The 23,688-nt window shown below is 39.2% G+C and overlaps 1 protein-coding gene across 1 annotated transcript in view; it reads right to left on the bottom strand.

Moving 5' to 3' along the window:
* Nucleotides 1-5,297: 5,297 nt before the first annotated feature.
* Nucleotides 5,298-23,688, bottom strand: part of LOC109467410 (dynein heavy chain 1, axonemal-like) — an 81,879-nt gene continuing 63,488 nt past the window's right edge. The window contains exons 60-77 of the mRNA XM_019765365.1: nt 22,725-22,885; nt 21,837-22,062; nt 20,910-21,020; nt 20,371-20,455; nt 19,520-19,671; nt 18,646-18,762; nt 18,388-18,455; nt 17,971-18,130; nt 16,127-16,285; nt 15,229-15,531; nt 13,945-14,124; nt 13,118-13,294; nt 12,206-12,376; nt 11,227-11,357; nt 10,622-10,766; nt 9,927-10,133; nt 9,175-9,409; nt 5,298-6,629 (exon numbers count right to left, since the gene is read on the bottom strand). Of these exons, the coding sequence (XP_019620924.1) occupies nt 6,508-6,629; nt 9,175-9,409; nt 9,927-10,133; nt 10,622-10,766; nt 11,227-11,357; nt 12,206-12,376; nt 13,118-13,294; nt 13,945-14,124; nt 15,229-15,531; nt 16,127-16,285; nt 17,971-18,130; nt 18,388-18,455; nt 18,646-18,762; nt 19,520-19,671; nt 20,371-20,455; nt 20,910-21,020; nt 21,837-22,062; nt 22,725-22,885 (2,910 nt within the window). The 3' untranslated portion in view covers nt 5,298-6,507. The remainder of the gene's footprint in view (nt 6,630-9,174; nt 9,410-9,926; nt 10,134-10,621; nt 10,767-11,226; nt 11,358-12,205; nt 12,377-13,117; nt 13,295-13,944; nt 14,125-15,228; nt 15,532-16,126; nt 16,286-17,970; nt 18,131-18,387; nt 18,456-18,645; nt 18,763-19,519; nt 19,672-20,370; nt 20,456-20,909; nt 21,021-21,836; nt 22,063-22,724; nt 22,886-23,688) is intronic.

Genomic DNA, 23,688 nt, shown 5'->3' with positions numbered 1-23,688 from the left:
CTATCCACCTGACAATTGCAATTGTGAGAAAAAAGGGAGAATTTACAGAGAAACTTAAAAGAGCCATGTCTATTACAAGAATCTTCATTCGTTGTAATGTTGTTGTTTTTTTCTCGTTAAAGTAACAAATAGGACTTTTTAAAATCCAACAGAACTGCACTATATATAATATGTACTTTATGTGATGCGTGATCGTCGACAATGACGAACGAACATAATCAGTTTCTATGAAATTGTCTAGCCTCTACCAGGCATCGGGAGGCGGCTGGAAATAGTAGTTTGCCGCACCCGAGCTGAACCACTTTCTAGTGGACCAACTCCCTCGACATGTTATCTCTCTATTTGGCAAATTTCTACTCTTTCCAGCCGCTTCCCGAAGCCTGGTAGAGGCTAAACTTTAGCGTCTACCGGGAGAGGCAAACTGTTCTCTCCAGCAGACCAACTCCCTTGGCATGCTATCTTCTCTATTTGGCCAATTTCTACTCCTTCCAGCCGCTTTCCGAAGCCTGGTAAAGACTAGAATTGTCCTCACCATTAAGATGTTATCCTTGCACTTAGTGGCACGTTTCCAACACGAACCTCTGAAGGTATTGTACTCGCCGCGCCCAGGAATAATCACCCTTAACACTTGTCAATCACTTTGTGAATGTCAACAATAGTACGGAATGACATGGGCTCGTGCATGTGACAAATCAAGGGTACTCAGTAGCCCAGCAGACGTCATAGAGCTTTTCTCTGATTAGACGTAATAATCCGGCTAGCGAGGGCTCAAAGAAGGCCTTAGAATTGTGAAAATCTGGTCCTGAATGGGGACGTATAAATACAGTAATCTTCAGGTAGGCGTCTGGCTCCAATGGGTTTGTACGCCTTTTCGCTTGTGCTGCATCAAGTGGTTGCGTGTGTGTGGAGGCATTCACGGAATTAAAATTGGCATTTAAAGGCATCCAGTGCAGTTTTTAGGGCTTGGAAACCCGATTTTTCTAAGCCAATATTCTAGTTACTTATCTACATAGTTAGTTGAATACACTCAGTCCCAATGTAGATTGACCCTCATGGAGCAAAAATTCCCAAAATTCTGACGGAAAATGGTCACTGGAAGGGCCCTGGGCTGATTTTTAGGGTACCACCCGTAAAATAAAGGACTCATTTTGGGGCTTGTTTCTAAATGCCCAAAGTATGAAATACTGACTCAAATGTGCTAATGTGAAGCAGTATGTGTCAACATCATAAAGATTGCCTTAGTCATTTTCAGTTTTGCTGACCTGAAATCACATTGGATGCCTTCAAAACACGCCACCAAATGAGCGGAAAGAATGAAAATTGAAGCCAGGCTAGCCGAAAGGACTAGACAATGGCAAAACTCACTGCCCGAGCCAATAGATACGAGAGACCCTAATAAGGTCTAAAGATACACCTGTTGGTGTATCATGAAGTTTTGACGATTATCTTCATTATCATGTGTTTATAGTATTCTAGTGTTACACCTAGTTGCAACACGTTAGTTAAATGTAACATGTGTGTCTTTGTTTTTCTCCCATTATCATCGTTTCCATGTACGCCTATCACTAAATAAAGAGCTGTAATACAGATTTAATGAAAGTGCGATATACTAGTAATATACAAACATGCAAAAGACGTAGACATCTGCTGAATGATTGTCGATGACGACTTTGCTAAAATGGTAAGCCATCATAGGCATGTAGTGATCCTAGGACTAATACTAGTACGTAGAGCTAAGCAAAAATATCTCATCTATGAACGGGATCTAGAAAGATACTAGTCATGCACGTTTCGCATTTTAGGAACGGCGAGAAAACCTATCCATTGACAAAATGGCAATAACTGACTGAAAACAGAGAGAGAGATCTAGAGCGCAAAGTTTTGCTAAGTAGCGTAGAAAGTCCTCGGTCTGAATAAGGACCCGAGTACAGAGTTGGCCGCAAGTCATACCTATCCACCAGGAATCATGGAAATCAAACGACAGCATTTGCCAAACCGGGAACGTTAACGAAGACATAGCCTTCCGCTTTTTGACGAAGGGATCTATATTTCGAAGTTGAGAACGTATACAGCGCTTTCTCATGATTTGCGAAAACTTTCTTTTGGGGTGCAACTCTCATCACAAATTTAAAACTCGTTTCTTAAGCATCAACATGATCAAGAAACAAACAAATTGGCGCAAAAGTTTAGCTGTGTTGATGGTTAACATTCTGTACAGCGGCTCGACAAGAAAAGCTCTCGAATTTTCGGCCGCTTCCGTAGTTAGAAAACTTTTTTTTTTCGGTGTGGCATGGCTGTAAACACTGGTGAAGGTAGGTCTACCTCCTTCAAACGAACGCGACATGAAAAGACTCTCGTAGAATCAGCCGAAAAAGTTTTCATTACGGTGTTAGACTACAGTTTAGCAATATCCGAAAGGAAAAAAAAAAAGATGTTGCACCCACCAGAATACACGGGAAGGCGGGATGCTGGTTCGGCGGCGGGAGATGTTGAGGGTAGACCCGCCTGTCCTGCAGCGCGCACGACGGTCGGTCCCAGCCGCCATCGTAGCCCCACTGGTCCCCGTACGGGCCCTGCTGGCCCGGGTACTGCTGTCCACCGTACTGCTCCATAGCTGATGATCGAGACACCGCAAGCCAGGAGTGCGTCGGAGTTTCTGACTCGCCAGGACTCGGTGAGTAAGTTTTACCCACTCACAGATCACCTGAGCTGATGATTTGCATATCCCACTCATCTTAACCTAACCCTTTATCTTGTCGCTAAGGCCATGGTTAGTCAGGATCATGATTACTACATTCCCTAAGGCCACAGCAAGTCATTTTTATGGATAACATCAGCGCGTGCATTGATTTTCGCCTGGGAAAAAAAAAACAAGAAATTTTCTGAAAGTGGTCAACATGCCAAAAATGCATGGGAAAGATGTCTGTTGCCATGCCGGAACGTGGATGACAGATAAATAGGAAGAGATAGAGGAGATGAGACAAGGCTCTGATTTATTGTTTTGCCTTTTACTTTGATGCAGTGATGCATTTCATTCCTTTGTCCTCACTGAATCAAAACGTAACAAAAATTATTTTTCAGTGAGAATTTTTTTTTATTCATCAAAACATAAAAGACATAACAAGGACAGTGTGGCGCTGCACTTAAGTTAACAACTTATATTAACAGCGCCACACAACAAAAAGGGTACAATTAACATCAAATATACAAAGTTGACATATCTGTGCGCCGTAGTCCCACCACCCCAAGACATTAAAATGTTAAATTAAATGCTAACAGAGCTATTTGAAAGATAAGATTACATGGTAACCTCCTGTATCTCATTGGCGGAAAAACATCAGTGAGAATTGATGTTGTAATAGTTGGCAGTAAACTTAGCACAGTATAGGTATCATTTTTTGTTTAACAAGGTTCATGATGTCAAAATTTGAAAATGTAGGAATCTTGTTTTTTTGGCCCGCCTTGTTTTTTTCGCCCTATCGCATTATATTTGGAGTCTGCGGAGGATGTCATCCGTAAAATTTACTTGCTGTTGCCTCATGTTGGAAGTGTCTCAGACGCATGTGTTTAAAGGATTAGGCTCGCTTCACTATAGAGACAGGTAAAGACCAGCATAGGCGAGAGGTAGAAGGGATAGATGACGAAAACTCGAGAATTCAGGAACAAATACAGAGACGTTCAACACAAATAGGCAAAACTTGGATACATCAAAATTTATATTATACGTACCATAACCTTTATATTCATTCTGAATCATTGCCATACATTGTGTCATTGACAAAATACCAATTCAACATAAACAGACGAAAATTGAGCAAACCGACGGTATCTAATACTTACTTAATATCTAAATTTACATTAATTACATTGTACAATAAACTTTAACGTCATCGTGGCATTATCATAAAAGTTATGTTGATAATCTGTATTTGTATGTGGTATGATTAAAGTTTAGATGTTCTATTCAATACAGCAAACTTCTATATCGCGTTACATATAATGCACAAGAAAAAAACAGTTCCTCAAGCAACTGGCTAGATTTTGAAAACCTACATTTTATCTCATTACATGAATGTCTAATAAATATATTAACCTTCATCGACTTTCCTTGCAATAGTTTCGGCTGTACCCACGCCTTTCTTTCATTTTGAATCACCTTACTTACAGGTGCGGCATTCTCCCACACACAAACATAAAAAGGCCATAGGCACAGCGAAAATTCTGGAAAGCGCACTGTTTTCTTTGGTTGGATTCAAAGATCCAAGTCTAAATCACACTATTCATATCTAAGTCTACACGCTCGTTTGAACATGAACAAAATACCCGACTAAGTGTCGCTATAATTTCCAAGGACGCCAGGAATAAGTATGACTACAGACTCAGCCAGATATAACTTAATCTTTCTTTTGTGTTCTCCAATTATTCAGTGCGTCAACATGTGTTCCATTTTGTCCTGGGTGATTTCTTTCATCTTCTTTTGTGAAGAGAAAATCGCTCTTTGACTCTTCTTTGAGGGAAAATTGCGAGTTGAGAGCCCTGTTGTTGGTCTAAATACAGGCTTTGGTGAATATTTGCGTAAAGGTTGCCTGGTAGCGATTGTTTAATTACATACTAGTACATCATACTGAAGTTTAAATACGAATTTCAAAGTTGTTTTTGTGATAAAACAGGGCATGGTTCCCTCTAAATGATTCAGCAAAAATATATTAAACTTTTCATGATTAAAAGTAGCAATTTCAGGTTCAGTGTGAGTTGTGGACAACCTATGTAGAAATAAAAATTTGCCATTCGTCCATCTCTCCATCCATCCATCTACCCATTAATCCATCCATCCACCCAACCATCGATCCAACCATCCATCCACGCATGCATCCATCCTTCCAGCCATCCATCCATCCTTCCTTCCATCCATCCACCCATCCTTCCTTCCATCCAACCTTCCACCCATCCCTCCCCCCAACCATCCTTCCTTCCATTCATCCATCCTTCCTTCCAATCCATCCATCCAACCTTCCACCGATCCCTCCATCCACCTATCCTTCATCCACCCATCCTTCCATCCATCCATCCAACCTTCCATGCATTCCTCCCTCAATCCACCCATCCTTCCATCCATCCATACATACATCCACCTATCCTTCCATCCATCCATCCTTCCATCCATCTTTCCATCCATCCATCCATCCATCCATCCATCCATCCATCCATCCATCCATCCATCCATCCATCCATCCATCCATCCATCCATCCATATATCCACACACACACAGGTTAATATGTTGTAGTATATTTTATTCACCAGAATTCATTTCATGTGTCTCCTTTTCATTTCAGAGTTTACACTGCAGCTATAAACTGCATCCTAGACACCTGTATAGATTTTTCTTTTTCATAAATACAATAAAACTGACATTTCACAAAGATACATTCAAACTTTTCAAAGTCAAGGTTCTAACAGTATGTGATATGAACACCAGACACTGAACACTTTGTGCAAAAAAAGACAGCAAAACATATCAAAATACTCTTCGTCAGTTACAAATTCAAAATACAAAAGAATCAACTTCTCAAACTAGCCGACATAAACACTGACAAAAAAAGGGTTTAAACCCAACAACACCTGATCATGTATCATTGAGAGACTTTCCAATTAAGCTTGGTTATTTCTAAACCAGGATTACGGTGTTTGGTGATCTGTTAAACAAAATAATCTTCCACAATTACCTGACGAAATATACCAGTAACAAGCTGCACTTACTAATGGTTAAACATCATCCAAGGACCGATTTTGGGATTTTGTTAATCCCACGTTTTCTGAAATTTTACACTCGTTTGCACCGTTTTATCTTCTGTCTCACAAAAACATGAGAAGAAAACGCTTTGCTGAAACAGACCCCACACTTAAGCTCGTGATGGTATCACATGTGAGCGCGCAAAATCTCTTTGATCTCTACAAAGACTGTGACTCAAGGGGGTGAGTTTGTCTTTTTATCCTGTAATTTTCTTACGGTTTGGGAGAGGTATGTGCGTCATGTTCCCACCATCTTTCTATACAAACAGTTTCTTTAGGAATACATTCAAATTTTCTGTTACAATATTTTCAGTCTATATACAAACATGTACACACAAAACTATCATAATAGCAAACACACACAGTGACTTTGTGAAAATAGATTCAATCTGTAACATCTACACGTATATGAATGTTTGAATTTCAGAAGTATATACAATCATAATATAATAAGACATTCACGTATAGTTATATTTCTTTGCAGAACTTACTTTGAGTGTTCACACAACCTCCTTACAGAAATTCCAAGACACAAGGCACTCAGTCATCTAAGGTGACATATATTCTCCTTTCTACACATTGGTACAAAAAATACTATCAGAAAGGTGTAATACATTTAGCAGCAATAGTTGTACAACTGTTATATAAGGCACTTATTTGTGAACAGTAACTGTTGGAACTAATATAGACAGACATGTGATGTTGTTACTCGTGGTTTAGTAGTTGAGTGCGCAGAAGAGAGCTACTCCCCTCTTGATCCAATGGAACTGTTCCTTGTCTGTTGGTATCTCCACAGCCACGACGTAGTTTGTAGAGTGGCCGGTTGTGGACAAAGTACCTGTGTGAACACAAGACAAAACATCAGAGAACAGCCAGGAAATCAACAAATTAGAAAACACAACACAGATATTATTTGATAGAAAAAAGCAACAATTCTGAAACAGTACGCTTGGAGTGTTAGCATCTTTATCCTTAAAACGATAGGTACGTGAATAATAATCAGTCATGCTTTTTCAGTATTTCAAAGTCTCCACTCATCACACACCAGCGTTGAAGTCCTTGATTTGCGAATCTAGAAATTAGAAAACAAACTACAGACATAGAAAACAGCAACAACCCTGAAACTGTGGCTTGAGGAATTATCTTTTATAATAATCCCTAAAATGATAGGTATAAATGATTCTAATGAATAATAATCACGCTTTTTTAGTATTTCAAAGTCTCCACTCATTATACATTTTTGTACACCAGCTTTGAAGTCCTTGATTTGCGAATCTAGAAATTAGAAAACAAACTGACATAGAAAAAACAGCAACAACCCCCAAAACAGTTACCCTTGAAGCATTATTACATGTATCTTTATACCTAAAATGATAGGTAATGAATAATAATCACACTTTTTCAGTATTTCAAAGTCTCCACTCATTACACACAATCTTTGAAGTCCTTGATTTGTGAATATTAGCCTAAACAGGAACTGTACTTTCTGTAGTTACAGTAGCTGCTTTTAAAACTGCCCTCTTGAAACCAGTAACCGTGCATAATGAGCCAAAATTGGAGAATGTTCCTCATAATCCGTAAATCTCTTCAATGGAGCCCAAAGCTACCAGGCGCGTCTCTTTGTCATTTTGCCTATTAGTGATCGGTGTGTTGACTGGGGGCAAAGTCACCTTCACCTTTAAGTTACTCATCAACAAACTACTGTAAATTAGTTTATGTTCGCGGTAGCAAAATGGGGGCCTGCATGCCCTTTTTTGTAAGGCGTAATCAGGCCTTTTAAGTTTTCGTAATCCGTAGGCAGCCTCCCAAAAATTCTACGTAATTCGTAATCAGTATATTAACCGTAAAGCGTAAAGTCGTAATCAACTCTGAGTAAATTTAAGTAAACGTAAGTCGTAATTGGTCGTCAAATGATTTGTTTGTGGTAATGATAAATTTGCGGTACAGAAGTTACTGTGAAAACTGCCAAATTATATAAAAGTGCCGCAAATATAAAGTGATTTACAGTAAGTCCATTCACTGTGCTTTAATATGTATGCCTGGCCTTGCCTTGATGTTAAATCTCTCGGCTTTAAACTACTGACCAATATACACTTGACACAAAATGAAATTTTTTCAGGAAAAACAGATAAAACAGTTTCTCATCAACAAAGTGGATGTCCATTCGCGGTGCTTATGTAGGCCTGGCCTTGCCTTGATGTTAAATCTCTCGGCTTTATACTTACTGAACAACAGTCAGACACAAAATGAAGGACTTTTCTTGTGAAAATGGCCAGTTTTCAGGAAAAACAGATAAACAGAATGATCTAGTTTCTCATCAACAAAGTATGTCCATTCGCGGTGCTTATGTAGGCCTGGCCTTGCCTTGATGTTAAATCTCTCGGTTTTATACTTACTGAACAACAGTCAGACACAAAATGAAGGACTTTTCTTGTGAAAATGGCCAGTTTTCAGAAAAAACAGATATTAAACAGAATGATCTAATTTCTCATCAACAAAGTATGTCCATTCGCGGTGCTTATGTAGGCCTGGCCTTGCCTTGATGTTAAATCTCTCGGCTTTAAACTACTGACCAATATACACTGGACACAAAATGTAGAAATTTTTTTTTGGAAAATGGCCAGTTTTCTGGAAAAACAGATAAAGTTTCTCATCAACAAAGTATGTCCATTCACGGTGCTTAAGTAGGCCTGGCCTTGCCTTGATGTTAAATCTCTCGGCTGTATACTTACTGAACAGTCAGACACAAAATGAAGGACTTTTCTTGGAGAATGGCCAGTTTGCAGAAAAGCGGATAAACTTAACAACAGGTTGAAGTAAAATCAGGTGTGTAAGTTACAATCAAAACCAACAACAAGACTGAGACGCCCTTAATCTACGTTGGCCCTTTGATCTGAACCGTAAAGTGTAAACAAATTACGTCACCGTCTTTTTTTTTTAACCTTGTAGGAGTTACTATGCACGACTGTATGATTGTACAACCTACTTCAAAAGATATGAAGACTTTTAGAACAATTAATGGATGGATTCCTTTTGTTACCAAAAGAAATCAAGTCACAAAGGGATCAATGTTTTTAAGTACTCTAATAATGTAGCATAACACAGTGTTACAGACAATGTCCATCTTTCCGTGATCTTTGACAGACACGCCTCTCTAAAATCAAGCTTAGTCTACCAGCAAAATACAAGAAATAGTGATTCATAGGGTCAAGATTTCACACTTTTCTTGGGGCAGTATACCCCCAGACCCCCTCAGATCACAATGTCTTGCACTGTCTTGGCACATTATACCTTGGCATTCAACATGATGTAACGTCAAACAAAACTGAGATGACAGAAAAAATTTCAAGCTACACTGAATATGAGTAAACCTGATTCCCCACCTGCTCTCTGTAGAGTCTTGTACACAGGGCACAGGTAGATCCCACTTGTCGGTGCTTTGCGGTTAGGCATGGGTTTGAGCCACATGACGGGCATGTCCGTGTACAGCTCCTTCGGGTTGGACTCTGCCAGCTGGAAGCCGACCGAGTCCCAGCGCGCTCCCTCGAGGAACAACCCCCGGATGTACACGCCGTGTTCCGGACGCTCTTTCAACTCCGAGATGGACTCACGCATCACCTGGTGGTCAGGAAAAGTTTAAGTTTAAAGTCTCATTCAATTTATTCATCTCAAATCTCATACCCAAAGGCTAAAAGAAAGAGAACACACCATTAAATAACGTAAAGAAGTAAAAAAAAAGCTAGTCTACAAAATTATCTACCTGATGTTTCTACGTACATTACTGACGGGTTTGACTTCGTTTTTTGGGGGGTCAGTGCCTAATGAATACAAACTGTAATTCCTGATTTTTTCACAGTACTTTTGTGTTCTCAGTTTTCAAAGTCATTTCTGTACAACAAACTTAGCATTAATGCTCTTTATTCTGCAACTTCCGCCACTGTGAACAATATAGTTCAGTGAACACGCTCCATTTTTCTCAGACCATAAAATTTTGCTACTATGAATTATGATAAAATGTAGTCCATGCAATAAACAAGTAATTCATTACAGAAAGGAAAAGTTATCAAATAATCCTAGATATTCTTAATTTGGTTAGAAACAGGTTTGCAGGTGTTTGAAACTGTTCCATCCTTACCTGGAAGTCGAAGGTGATGGTATCTATGGAGATGACCTGTGACCTGGCGTAGTTCTGCAGCGTGCCCGTCAGGAAGGCTTGCGGGAAGAAGAATCCCGAGATCCAGAAGATCGTAGGGATCCCGTGGTCGATCCACTCGTGGATGAACTCCATACGCGTCACTAGATCAACTACCCAGGATGCAAGTGGCTTCAGGGATGGGTAAGCCTGTGGAGAAGTAAACAAAAAATTAATTCTTACTCAAACACATGATTATTCATATATATGGTGACAGGAGTCTAAATCCCTCCTGCTATAAATTGCAACATGATGTAACCCAACACTAGTTACCATGGTGACAGATGCCTGGTTCAGGTCATTGACCATATTTGTTTGAAGAAGAAGATGAGGAAGAAGAAACTGAGCAAAAACTAAATTTAATAATTATGTTTTCCTTCTGTGAAAGTAAACACAATAATTGCAGATAATCTGACTTCCAGGAAGAATTCTGGCCAGATGGGTTGTGACCTTCAAATTCATCCAACCCATTTCCGGTGTCCTCATGTCATTCTGCCTGTCAATCTTCCCCATTCATGTGCTGTCAACCTACTCCAGCTCTGTGCGGAGAAATAGACACACGAACCCACAGCAAAAATTGTGCTTAAACTTTAAGCTATTTCATACACATACAACATCATATACATATTTTTGCACACCTTGCCAGCCCACATAGTAGGGACCTGGTTGATGTAGAGTGAGTTAGCCATGCCCTCCAGTTCTCCTGACATCACCACCAGACCCTTCAGTGCCTTCAGAAGGTCGTTCAGTGTCTGTCGGACTGTGTTCAGCAGATGGTTGTACCTGAAACAAGAGAAAACTAGGTTAAACTTGAATACAGGTAAGAAAAGACTGGCTTAAAAGGAAAATAGAACTGTCACATTGAATTTTTTTTGCTTTTTTTAAACTGCAAGTAGCTAGAACATAAAAGTAAAACTTCTTGACATAATACAAAAATTGATTTCATAAGACTGCACCTGGGAGACAAGATTTTCTGAGAAATGTCTGAATGTTTATGAAAAAAATAAAATTTTCCAGGAATAGGATAGCTATTACCATTAGCATACTAGAATTAAACATCAAGGATAATTTTTCAGGAAAATGAAAGCTAACATCACTATTATGTTGTCACATATGACTATACTCCTGGTATGTCATTTATAAAGTCCAATTTGACATTTGTTCTCAAACTTTTGGTTACACCAGGAATAAACAATGGAAACAGTGCGAGGTTCAAAGTTCATAGATCAAGGTTGGTGCGTACCTGATGACCTCCTGTACGACGACCGTGTTCATGGACTCCTCGTACATGACCGGGTACTTCTCCATGACCGGTCCCACCGGTACGGGCGGCGGCACCTTCTCCAGAATACCCCGCGCTGTGTCCTCCATTACCTGCACAAACAACCAATCAGATTAACATGTTCTGTAGGAACAACCAATCAGATTAACATGTTCTGTAGGAGCAACCAATCAGATTAACATGTTCTGTAGAAGCAACCAATCAGATTAACATGTTCTGTAGGAGCAACCAATCAGATTAACATGTTCTGTAGGAACAACCAATCAGATTAACATGGTCTGTAGAAGCAACCAATCAGATGAACATGTTCTGTAGGAACAACTAATCAGATTAACATGTTCTGTAGGAACAACCAATCAGATTAACATGTTCTGTAGGAACAACCATTCAGATTAATATGAAGAAAGGATAGACAGGGAGACTTTGAGCAGAACTTGCATACTCTGACAATTGTACAACTGTTCTCTTTTCCTCTTTCTTTCTGTTTTTTTTTTTGTCTCTGCCTCTCTCTTACACAGCATACACACATAAACACACATGTACAAGATGTATCCACCTAGGAAATTTTTGTAGAACTTAGTAGTTAAAGTTAAGGCATCCTAAATTCATCTTGAAAGATGATGATAGTCTTCTAGGTCGCCGTGTGCAGCATCTAACATGGCTAATCAGCCCTATCTTCACAAGGCAGTCGGGATACAAGAAAAGTTAGATATTTTGTTGTTGTGCTTGGTTTCTCTTTTCATTGGAATTTTCAAAAAGTCTGAAGAGTTTTTCCCATTTTTTTAACCAAAATTTTGTAAGATAATTTTTCAGAAAACTTTGACATATCGTGTGCACAATGCGCGCTAACTGGCCATAGGGCAGGCAGGCCTTCAGCCTGGTAGGACATTTCATTGAGGGGATTTTGCGTAAGAAAAGGAAAACATCACGTTTCACTGACCTCCTCCCGTGACTTGCCGGTGCTGCTGGAGGTTTTGGGCTGCATGCTGACCAGGTCACCCAGGATGGTGAACGTCTCGTTCTGCGCAAACGTGATGTTGGCGTTGTCATGGAGACCAAAGATCTCCGTGGGGTCGTTGATGGGGAGACTCTTGATGTACGCCATGTAGGTCTGGGGACAGAAGGTCAACATTAATTCTCACATTCTCCTGATTTTAGTAATTCGATTTCCCTCACAAGAGGCCCTGCAAGGGGGGGTCCCGACAACGCTCTACGCTGAATTCGAAAACCTCTCGATTACGCTTTACGATAAATTCCAATTGGCTACAACGCATTACGTAGAATTAAAACGCCGAATACGCTCTACGCAAAAATATTAGAGCGGTCCATCTACGCTCTACGTAGAAATAAAACGGCCGATTACGCTCTACGGAAAAGGGCTTGCGGGCCCCCTTACAAAGGTACTGTGTTTCATTCATTCATTTTTCTAACTAAATATTACTGTTACAGTAACATCCTTTCAGAATAATACAAAAAAAAGAAAGGTGTATAACAAGGTTGATGCGAGAAAGACAATCATAATAAAAAAGAATTGTGGGAACAAAAAAAAATTGCAATGATTCAATGATCTATAATCTTCTAAATCATTTTCAACTATTAGTAAATTACTAATATTTTTTTTCAATTTCAATCATATTAATAGACCCAGTAATAACAAAAGGGTGAATGATAAGATTTTGATATAGCAACTGGATAATTTTGAAAACTGTCAGACATTTCATAGCATCCACTACTTTTCATCAGTCACTCACAAAGAGTAGTGGCAAAATGCTATTTGAAACATCTGACAGTTTTCAAAATTATCCAGTTGCTTGAGCAACAATTTTTCCCTAATGTGTAATACAAGACTTACGCCATGATCTGCCTCAGGACTGAGCTGGTGGTAGACGCCTGACGGAGAGAAGACGTGAGTCTCACTCAGGACCTTGTTTCCGTAGAAGTCCTGCAGGATGTTCATCATCGTCCGTCTGTCCCAGTCATCTGTCACACGGCCTCCATAGTTAATGTGACCTGCAGTGTATGTCAGGACCTACAGGGGGCGCATATACTGTTAGTTAACACAGTTGCATGTATATGAGTGAGAGAAAATCTCAAAGAACTACCTACAGAATGGTTCTGAGGAGTTAGAGGTGTATTCAATTTGCCAGGAGCTCTTGGGCAAAAGGCCCAATCAACCCATGCAGCAGTAAGTGCCTGTATAACACTTTTTTCTCCTTTTCTCTTTCCCCTTTAATCCAAAGCTGCAAAGTTACCTTTCCTTAAAGTTTCATGAATTTACAGAACAAAAAATTGTATGATTCTAACAGGCAAATGTGCAGATCCTGGCACATGTTTGGCGACACAAAATCCTCATCAGTGTTTCGACACAGTATCAACAATTAAAAAGTCACGATGGGTGTCACTCCACCGTGCAGTGAGGAAAGTCATGCAAAGTGTCTTTCCAAAGGGCACAACATCGGGCATGTCAGGGAATCAAACCCAGGACTCCTTGGTTCTGAGCCAAACACTCTTGACATAGTATATTTGAGCTCTCATTGGTAGTTCTGGGAATGTGGATGGTTCTCTTGATTTAGAGGGGTATGGCCACAAACTTTCAGGCAGGTGATCAGGCCCAATCAGCCTTTATCCGAAGCTGCAAAATAATACCATCCCTTGAACTTTCATGAATTTACTACGTACCTTGAAGGGAATCTCCTTGTACTCATCCAGGAACATCTTGAGCTGGCTGACACAGATGCGCAGGTCTCCGTCTGTGAACTCGTAGGGAATGTTGAAGCCGAGAGCACCGAACTTTCTCCGCTCAATCACCACACCGTGGAACACACTCAGGGAGAACAACAGGAACTTAAAGGTCTCCGGCTGAAGGGCGGAAAGAACAAATTGAAGGAAACTCGTCTTGAAAGTTCATCTGTCATGGTAGAAGTTATTATGAAACAAGTTTGAGCTGCAGTTTCCAACACAAGAAATTAGACGGCAGATTTCTCATTGCTTGACTAAGACTGGAGTTGCACAGTCAAAAATTTGGGTAAGTCCAATTTCTAATTGGATATTGCAGTTCAAATTTGTTGCATGTACATATTGAAGGAAACTTGCATTCAATTTGGTAAATGAAATATGTCCCATCACAGAACAATTTGGAGAATAATAAAGACATGCTATGTGGTATTGTCTCTTCTTGTCAAAATTATGTCTTAATTTTGAGAGAGAAGAATTAAAGAATTAAACAAAGTGAGACAAAATCTCTATTTAGTAAAATGTTTCTTCTTGTACCATTGTCTTTCTGACCACAAGAGAGTGTAAATTGTTATACTCATCTTAAACTAAAATTTTCTTTTCCCTAGACTTGTCTAGGATATTTTGAAAAAAATAGATTTCAGGCCTGGGATAATTTTCATGCATTAGGCCACACCAATTTAATTTGTTGGTTCTCGGATTCGCCTCTTCGTTTTTTTCTGATTTGCAAAAAAAAAAAAAATTTGATTCTGGTCCTGTATCAACTGAAAAATGCTCATGTTTTGCCCCCAACAAAGTCCTTTTCTTCCAAGTTGTTACAGTTTTCCCATCTATCATTACAGTGGTTTGATTAAAAGTTCAAAATTCAATGTTTAAATTTTAACCCAGCCTTTTGTGTTAACTTTATGGCTCATTCCGTAGCATTTAAGCCTATAATGGGATGCCTAGACCTGTTTTTATTATTTTTTTTTTTCGCCCTGTCGCTTCATATTTTTTCTGAAAAAATCCGAGAACCAACAAATTAAATTGGTGTGGCCTTAGTTTGCATAAATGATTATCATGATAATGCTTTGCTTTAACAAGACACATTTAATGGCACAGTGACAGTCATGGATTCTTACAATATTGGCCTGGGTACATTCGCTATCAAGTTAGTTTACATTTAGCAATGCCATCAAATATCCCGCACACACTCAAACACACATTTTTCAGTTCTTTATAAAGCCCTACCTTGGTACATGAGTTCAAGAAGTCGTCGTTGTAGCCGGTGTAAGACTTGAGCAGGTTGGCCTTGATGCCTCGTGGCGGCTCCACTGTCATCTTGGAGGAGTTCTGAAGGATGGGTACGGGGAACTTGGGGCTGGGCATGGAGGTGAGCCACAGCCGGAAGTCGCGGTGGACCTTGTCGGAATCGATGTTCTCGATGAGCCGCTCGAGCGTGGGCATCCAGCTGGGGGAGAGATGGCAGTTCTGGAAGAACACCCACTTCCCGCGCTCCATGGCAGACCGCATCATGGCCTCAGCACGCGGACCCTACACGGAACAGTTGGATTTCAGATATAGTTTCATATTACTATGATATATTCTGTATCAGTTTTTTTAAATGCACATTTTTTGGGGGCAAGGGAAGGGCAATTGTATTAAACCATTTATTCCTTACTTGCTTAGTAACTAGGGCTGCATACCTAAATGTAAGTACCTGTACCTGAACAATTTGACAAAATAAAATTTAATATATAAGGTATAGTTTCATACATCAATGAAGTTTAGACATCCAGATAGAAAATACAAAATGAATTAAGGAAACTGGATAAATTTTCCGATAATTCAGAATCTGATTTTTCAAATGACGTTTTGCTATCTTTTCTTGATGACTTTGTCAAAAAGAATCACCCCAATTTGCAATCTTTTGGTCTTCATCCAAAAATTACAGTGAGTGAAACTTTTTACTTTCATTGTACCAATGCAGATTAATTTTTGTGCTAAAATAAGAGAATTTATCCATTTGCTTGATTTATACAATTCTGAATGAAGAACAAAAGTGTTACCTTTGGACCAATTACCAACATTCAAACTTAATAATGGTTGGCAGAATAGAATTTTTCACTAATTAGACAAAAGGTCCCACCTGTCCCTGTCCCAGAGAGATGGAGTTGAGTTTCTTGGAGAACCTCATCTCCTCAGCAAACTTGTAGAGATCAGCGGCGGGGTCTGTTCCCGTGGACAGGACGAAGATGAGCGGGGTGGTGGGAGATGAGTCCTTATAGGTCACAGAAAGGTCGGCAGTCTGGGGGAACGAACGAATGAGTGAATGAATGAATGAATAAATTTGCTAGCTTTGACTGCGTGTGTGCCTGCAGAGCTGTTGTGTTATACCAAAAGGTGGTTATATGAGCTATACAGATAAATGAATGAATGAACAACGAATGATTTATTTTTCATTCTGTGACCACCTTTACAATGGAAGCCACTGAGGCTGAATTGTTGTACAGTTTAATGAGCCGTTTTGCAAGGCAACATATTAATTAACAACATCAGTCTCATCGATGAAGGTTAGACATCCAGGTAATACGATATGCCAAAAAACAGTTACTCAAGCAACTGGATATGATTTTGAAAACGTCAGACGTTTCAGCTAGTATCCACTAGCTTTTGTCAGTGACTGAGAGACCAGAGGGGAAAGCAGGTTTATGTACACAACCTGTTGATTGATATGCAAATAAAGTGAAGACAAATTTTCCGGCACTTGGGATTTGGCACTCCCAGCCCCGAGGACAGACAACACTTATTAATAAGCTCCTGTCCTGTATAACAGGAGCTTTCAGACTAATTTGCATCATCTTGTCTTGACTTGTCTGACTTTTGTTCCTTTTTCGACTTCCAAAAATTTGTCTTCACTTTATTTGCATATCAATCAACAGGTTGTGTATATAAACCTGCTTTCCCCTCTGGTCTCTCAGTCACTGACGAAAGCTAGTGGATACTAGCTGAAACGTCTGACGTTTTCAAAATCATATCCAGTTGCTTGAGTAACTGTTTTTTGGAACATCAGTCTCAGTTAACAATCGCACGTCTTTCAAAGAGACAGACACACTGAAAATAAAACCAAGGTAATCAGCAATCACTATAATCATGGTAAATCAATGAATCACTTGTTCTATATGCCACAGTTTTTCTTCTTGGTGCTGAAACAGCATGCCCAGAGTTTTTTCTTCAACTTTATCTCGTTTGCGTAGATTTTTTTGCAAGACAAAATAAAATGATGATCAAAACTCCCATTAACATCATAATTGTAAGCAAACCTGAGAAATTTTGATGCAAAATCTCTTCTAGCTCAAATTCTACTTTAAAATTTTATTTACTGAATGAAGACATATACTGAAAGACTTAAGGAAGGAATGAATGTATTTCAGCACATTCAACTTATTTTTATGCCACCACAAATGCAAACAAATGAATGAACGGACAACAGACATACTCATTTTCACATGAGTTAAGTGAGAAAATTCGTGTTCAGTGCCTTTCCCAAGGGCACACGATCATTGGCATGGCAGGATTCAAACTCAGGACCCCTTGGTCTGAGCCGAATGCTCTGTAATTATGCCACACAACCCCAATGTGAATGAATGTAACAGGGCTCGAAATACTAGGTGCATGTGCACCTTAGTGCACCCAAATTTGGAGCTGTGCATCAAATCTTTTTCAGTGGGTGAACCAGTGCACCTAGGCATTTTTGTACATATTAAATGTATAATAGTATACAGGATATCAGAAAAATAATAAAATCTTTTCTGTAGTACTTGTTTAATATTTTAAAGTTAGCTCCCATTTCAGATTCAATCTTAGAAGAGGAGCAGTAAGATTTTTTATGGTGCACCCAAAAAATTTTGCACACCCAATTTTTTAAGGTTGGGTGCACCAGTGCACCTATTCCCAAAAATGAATTTCAAGCCCTGATGTAAGAAGAGTTACCTGAGGTTCGATGAACCTCTGTCCCAGCATGTGAGCGACGTAGTCCTGCATGGCGTTGGTGACCATGTCTGACCTCAGGCACTTGATGACTAACATCTTCTGGAACGTGTCGAGCTCGGTGTTCCACGATCCGGGCAGATCCTGCCGATGGGGCTCAATGCTAACGACAAGAACAGTTCTCAGTTATGTTACAGGTCTTAAATTGTAGACTTGTAGAGTTAGTGTTACTTATCTTTAATTCTCTGTTGATTTTAGTGTATTTAAGAAACAGTAATAGCAGGGTAGTAGTTGATGTGTAAAACTCTCTTCAAATGCAGACATAGCTGAAAATTAAAAACAAAGTAAAAGAAGAAAGACAAGGTGTCTTGCAAGCACATATAGGATTTCAGTGATGTACAACGTGTTGTATGTTCTCACCTGTCAAAAATCTGCTTGAAGCCTTCCTGGTGATTTGGGAAGTCTTCAGCAAATGTTGAAAACTTGGGCTGTGGAAAAAAGGAACGATTATTGCTTTTAATTACCACTTCAGGTACATGTTATGCAGTCTACAATTATCATAGTTAAGTTATTTTATTTGATAGTTGTGAAGTATTCAACCACCACAAAACGTGCACAATTTTACAGTACTAAGGTCTGGTGAATATCAGAGATAATCAGACTGAGCAGAAGCCTTACCAGTGCCTGTAGAGTGAGGATGTCTCCCCAGGATCGAGATGACAGCCAATGAGGAGCAGGGTTAGGCAGCTCCTTAGGCACCATGGTTCCACCAGCCAGGAGGTACCTCCACTCATCCTGTACAAACACAGTGTATTTTATATTATGGTAAGTAAGTCTACCAGTCAACAGAAACTCTGATCAAGATCTCTACCAAACAAAATGTTAAACAAACAAACAAACATACATGGACATCAATCTTTACACAAATTGTGCTTTTGATAGTTGGACAAATAGTTTGATAGTTGGACAAATAGTTTGATAGTTAGACAAATAGAAAAAACAATAAATGCTAATTTATTCGTTCGTGAAAGGCAAAGGTAGTCCCATATTTTTTTGAGGTTGTAGCAGCAGTAGGTTGTTAATCTAGTGTGTCTAGGGCATAATATTGGAAAGCAGAGCCCGTCCCTCTCCTTCTACTGCCTTTTACCCCTCAAACCAAAGTCAAAGAAAGTTGTGTAATGTGCCTTTCCAAAGGACACAACATCTAAGAAGAATATAAACATGTGACATCTTGATCTTGTGTCTGCAAGGCGCTAACCTAACCACTTAACGCTACTATCCTTCTGTACCATAATGTTATGATGTTATAAACATGAATGTATATAGTGACCAGCCCCTCCAACTTTATCCTGCAACTTGCTACATAATGTACTGTAGCCCAACACCATAGGGTGTCTGCTATAGTACCAGTTACCAGAATGACATGTCATTGACCTTATGTGTTTGGAGAAGAAGAATCTGAGCAAAAACAATATGTACATTTTGTAAACATAAAAAATATTCTTTTTCTGTACAGTAATGTTATGTAATAAACATGATTGTATAAACGCACCATGTCGATCTTCCCATCATTCATGAGTATGCGAGCTCCCAGCAGGAAGGCGAACATGAGCTTGTGTTTCTCGAACAGCGAGCGGCACACGTTACTGTACAGGCTGAACGTCATGTACTCATTGATGTTCTCTATACGCTGCTCGATCTTTTCTGTAGGGCAAGAAACAACACAGGATCAAGCTGGAGATATTGAAATGCGAGAACCATCCATTGTACAATAATATTATTAATATAATATCTCAACTAGAAACGTAACATTTGCAAAGCAAATGCATAATGTTTACCTTCAAATATGGTCTGCTCTGTTAATTCGTACTCAAACACATTCACATATATGTATATGATGACAGGAGTCTAAATGCCTACTATGAAATTACAACAATATGTAACCCAACACCAGTTACTATGGTGACAGACATCAACAAATGAGGCCATTGGCCAGGTCAGAGGTCACTGTTTGGAGAAGAAGAAGAAGAGGAAGAAACTGAGCAAAAACAATATGTTTTCCTTTGGTAAACAAAAAAATGCTTCATTACTAGAAATTCCATCAATGATTCTAAAAACAAGCTACATTGTACATGAGTCCCTTTATTTTTTGGGACCACCACTAAATAGTTACCATATAAAACAAGCAACTGCTTTCCGTTGCATTTTTGCCTCACAGATATCAGAGCACATATGCTAATGGATAGGGTCAACTTACTACTGTACATTTAAAAAAATAACTAGAAAATTGACTTAAAAGTTTGAAAATCCAGCTGACTGCCCTGAAATTGTTTTTGGTGTCTTTAACTGAAGTCTAATGAGCTGAAGTCTAATAATTGAAGAGAATCCTTGTTCCAAGTGTACCTGCTCTTTCAGCGTTAGCGATGCCGTTGAGGAAGATGGAAATGAACCACTCCAGGGAGTACTGGTACATGGGATCCACATTGGCCTGGGGGGAGGGGGGCAAGAAGAAAGGAGAAACATTATGGACAACAGTTTTATTTTGGTACATATACAATGTAATTTGCAAAGAGTGTAAAGACCAAAAGGCTGAACAAAGTCATATACCTCATAAGAAACAATAACAAAAGTTTATTGAAAAGTCATTAACTTTCTTGCAAATCATATTGTACAAGCATAGAGTGAGTAAGTATACAGTGAGATATGCAATGAGGATTACACTTAGTAAATTGTTGGTTTATACAGTAAGGTGCTATAATTATTATTTACATTACTGATGTTTGACAATAAACTAAGTTGAATAAAAAGAAAACACAACAAATATTATGACATGGTCTACATGTATACTCCTAAAACCATACTAATGTGTCATAATTTTTGAGTGGTTTCAGCTTAACAGTAAAGTGAACTCAACAGAAATAAAAACAGGAAGCCTGACTGACCAGATCAGTGACACAGAAGAAGAGAATCTGTGTGCGGACAGCTACAGGGATGTACTGGGACCTGGTCTCATCAATGTCCTTCTCTGTCTGCTCTGCCACAACCACTTTAGCCTGGGGAGGAACAAAGAAAAAACCACATTGTCAAGAATGTGTAATAATCTCAATCTTCAAAACTCAAGACTTCAACATTGTTCAATCCACAACTTACAACATAAAATTCAATTTATATATTCAATAACATTTTTATAATGACAAGAAATAATCAAGAAAATAACAAGTTGCCAGAGTACAATTTTGGCCCTATACATAGATGATTTTTGAGGTACTGTCCAGTACAATGCACACAGCACTAACTCTAAGCCATTTCAGCACCAAGGACAGAGTAACATCTGAGTAACAACAGTGTCCCAATGACCCACACAATACAAGAGACAGTTGACACATTAAAAACCTATAAGTCATGTTACCTCAGGAAATGTGGGGTGAATTTGTAAGGCGAGGTCACTGCTAGTTTACAGCAGTTAAAATTCCATAACTGGAATGTCATGATTACAACATGAACTCTTAATAATGAATACATAAAGAAATGAACTCTTCTTCCACAGGGCTCAAAATACTGGGTGTATGTGCACCTTAGTGCACCCAAAATTGGAGTTGTGCACCTAAACCTTTTCTGTGGGTGCACTGGTGTTTTTAACATTAGACATGTATAATAGTATACCGGGTATTCTTGGTCTCTAAGTATCAGAAAAATGATAAAATCTTTGTTTTAGTTCTTGTTTAAGATTTTGAAATTAGCTCTCATTTTAGATTCAAGCTCAGAAGAGGAGCAGTAAGACCTGCAATTAGGTTTGTTTCATATCCCACCAGTGCACCTATTCCCATAAATGAATTTTGTGCCCTGCTCCAAATCTTGACCCCACCGACCTTGATCTCAGCAGACTTGATCTTGGAGGCCTCCAGTGTCTTGATAAGATCCACGTCGTCTACAGGGCTTCCCTCCGAGGCGCTCAGTCGGTACAGGATCTTGTCCTCGATCTCCTTCAGCTCCTGCTTCATCTTGGCGTTGGACACGATCAGCTGATTCTTGGCCTCCTCCAGATCAGGACGCTCCTCTGCGACCACAATGCCAAGCAGCTGGTCCTCCAGACCACTAGGGAACGAGGTAAAGTTTGAGATAAATTTGCTTTTCATTTGAAGATGTTTTAAAGGCACTGTAAGTCAATATGTAACTGAGTGTAAGGTTGACAAGCTAAAATAGAAGGAGGCCTTAATAGTACGTTTTAGTACCTTGCATTTATCTAACTTAAATGCAGATCTAGTCAGTAGAGCAAAAACAATTATACTAATCAAAAGATTAACCAGTGTCAAATTTGTTTTGTTAAAATTCAGGTGAATTTACCAATGATGAGTACAAAACGTGATTGTGTGTTACAGTGGCAAAATGTAACTATTCATTCTGACATTTGGTTAATTAGGTATAAATTAAATCAGCCTGTAATATTTATGTTTAGCGAAGGAAAACACATTGTTTTTGCTCAGTTTCTTCTTCTTCTTCACCAAACAAATAAGGTCAATGACCTGAACCAGACGTCTGTTATCATGGTAACTGGTGTTGGGTTACATCATGTTGCAATTTTACAGCAGGAGGGATTTAGACTCCTGTCTGCCCAGATATATGAATGTGTTTGAGCAAGAATAAACAGATCAGACCATAGATGAAGGTAAACATTATGTATATGCTTTGCAAATGTTACCTTTCTAGTATAAAGTTAAAAGTCACAACAACAGTTGAAGACATTTCTCCGACCTTACCTTGGAGACAGAGTGAAGTTGACGAGTGTGACCTTGGCAGACACCTCGGGTGTGTAGTGAGGGTTGGGCAGTTTGGTGGTGATGTAGAACTTGAAGTCATCGTGATACGGGATGACGGCATCTCCCAGCTTAATCACTGTGCTACCTGACTGCTTAAAGGTCTGAGAAAGGTGGGGAAAATATGATTAATGTATATGGTACAAATTAATAGAAAAATACAGCTTTGTATCTAATACAATGTAGTGTCTCGATGAAATTTTGATATTGTCAGTAACTGAAAATTCTGGTGCACTTTACATTTTAGAAAGTTGTATCCTGTCTGTTATAACTGAATGTGTTTAAACTAAATGTGAGACTAGCATTGAGATTTGAATACCGATAGTTCTGTCAGATCACTTCTGTTATTTTTGCTTTATTTTATTTTTAATGTATGTTAGATAATTGAGGATTAGGCAAATTGTACTTACCATGAAGGATAATCCCAATTATACCTCACACGAACTATTTGGGTATATCGTTTACCTTATGCAGTATTTCCTATGCTTATCGCTAGGTGGCGCACGTGTACAAAGCTTTAATCGCAAAGCATCACGGGATATCATGACGAAATGACTATGTTCGCCGCCATTTGACGACGTGCGAGAAAGAGTCTGTGCTGTTCACCATGGGTGGGCATTCTCAGCTACTTGGAAGCTGAAGAACAGCAAGGGTGGAAGATATACCCAAATAGTTCGTGTGAGGTATAATTGGGATTATCCTTCATGGTAAGTACAATTTGCCTAATCCTCAATTATACCTGCACACTCCCTATTTGGGTATATCGTTTACCTTATGCAGACTTCAGAGCCGTGGACAGCACAGCCTGGCCAAACGTGTGTTGGTTGTTGTCCCTCCTGTAGAACTTCAGGAGGGTAGACTCTCGTGACCAGTCCGCTGCCTTCATGATGCTATGTAGAGACACCCC

The sequence above is a fragment of the Branchiostoma belcheri genome, unplaced genomic scaffold (assembly GCF_001625305.1).
Source record: "Branchiostoma belcheri isolate BF01 breed outbred unplaced genomic scaffold, Haploidv18h27 scaffold18, whole genome shotgun sequence".
Classification (NCBI taxonomy): domain Eukaryota; kingdom Metazoa; phylum Chordata; class Leptocardii; order Amphioxiformes; family Branchiostomatidae; genus Branchiostoma; species Branchiostoma belcheri.
This window is presented reverse-complemented; position numbering and strand designations above follow the sequence as displayed.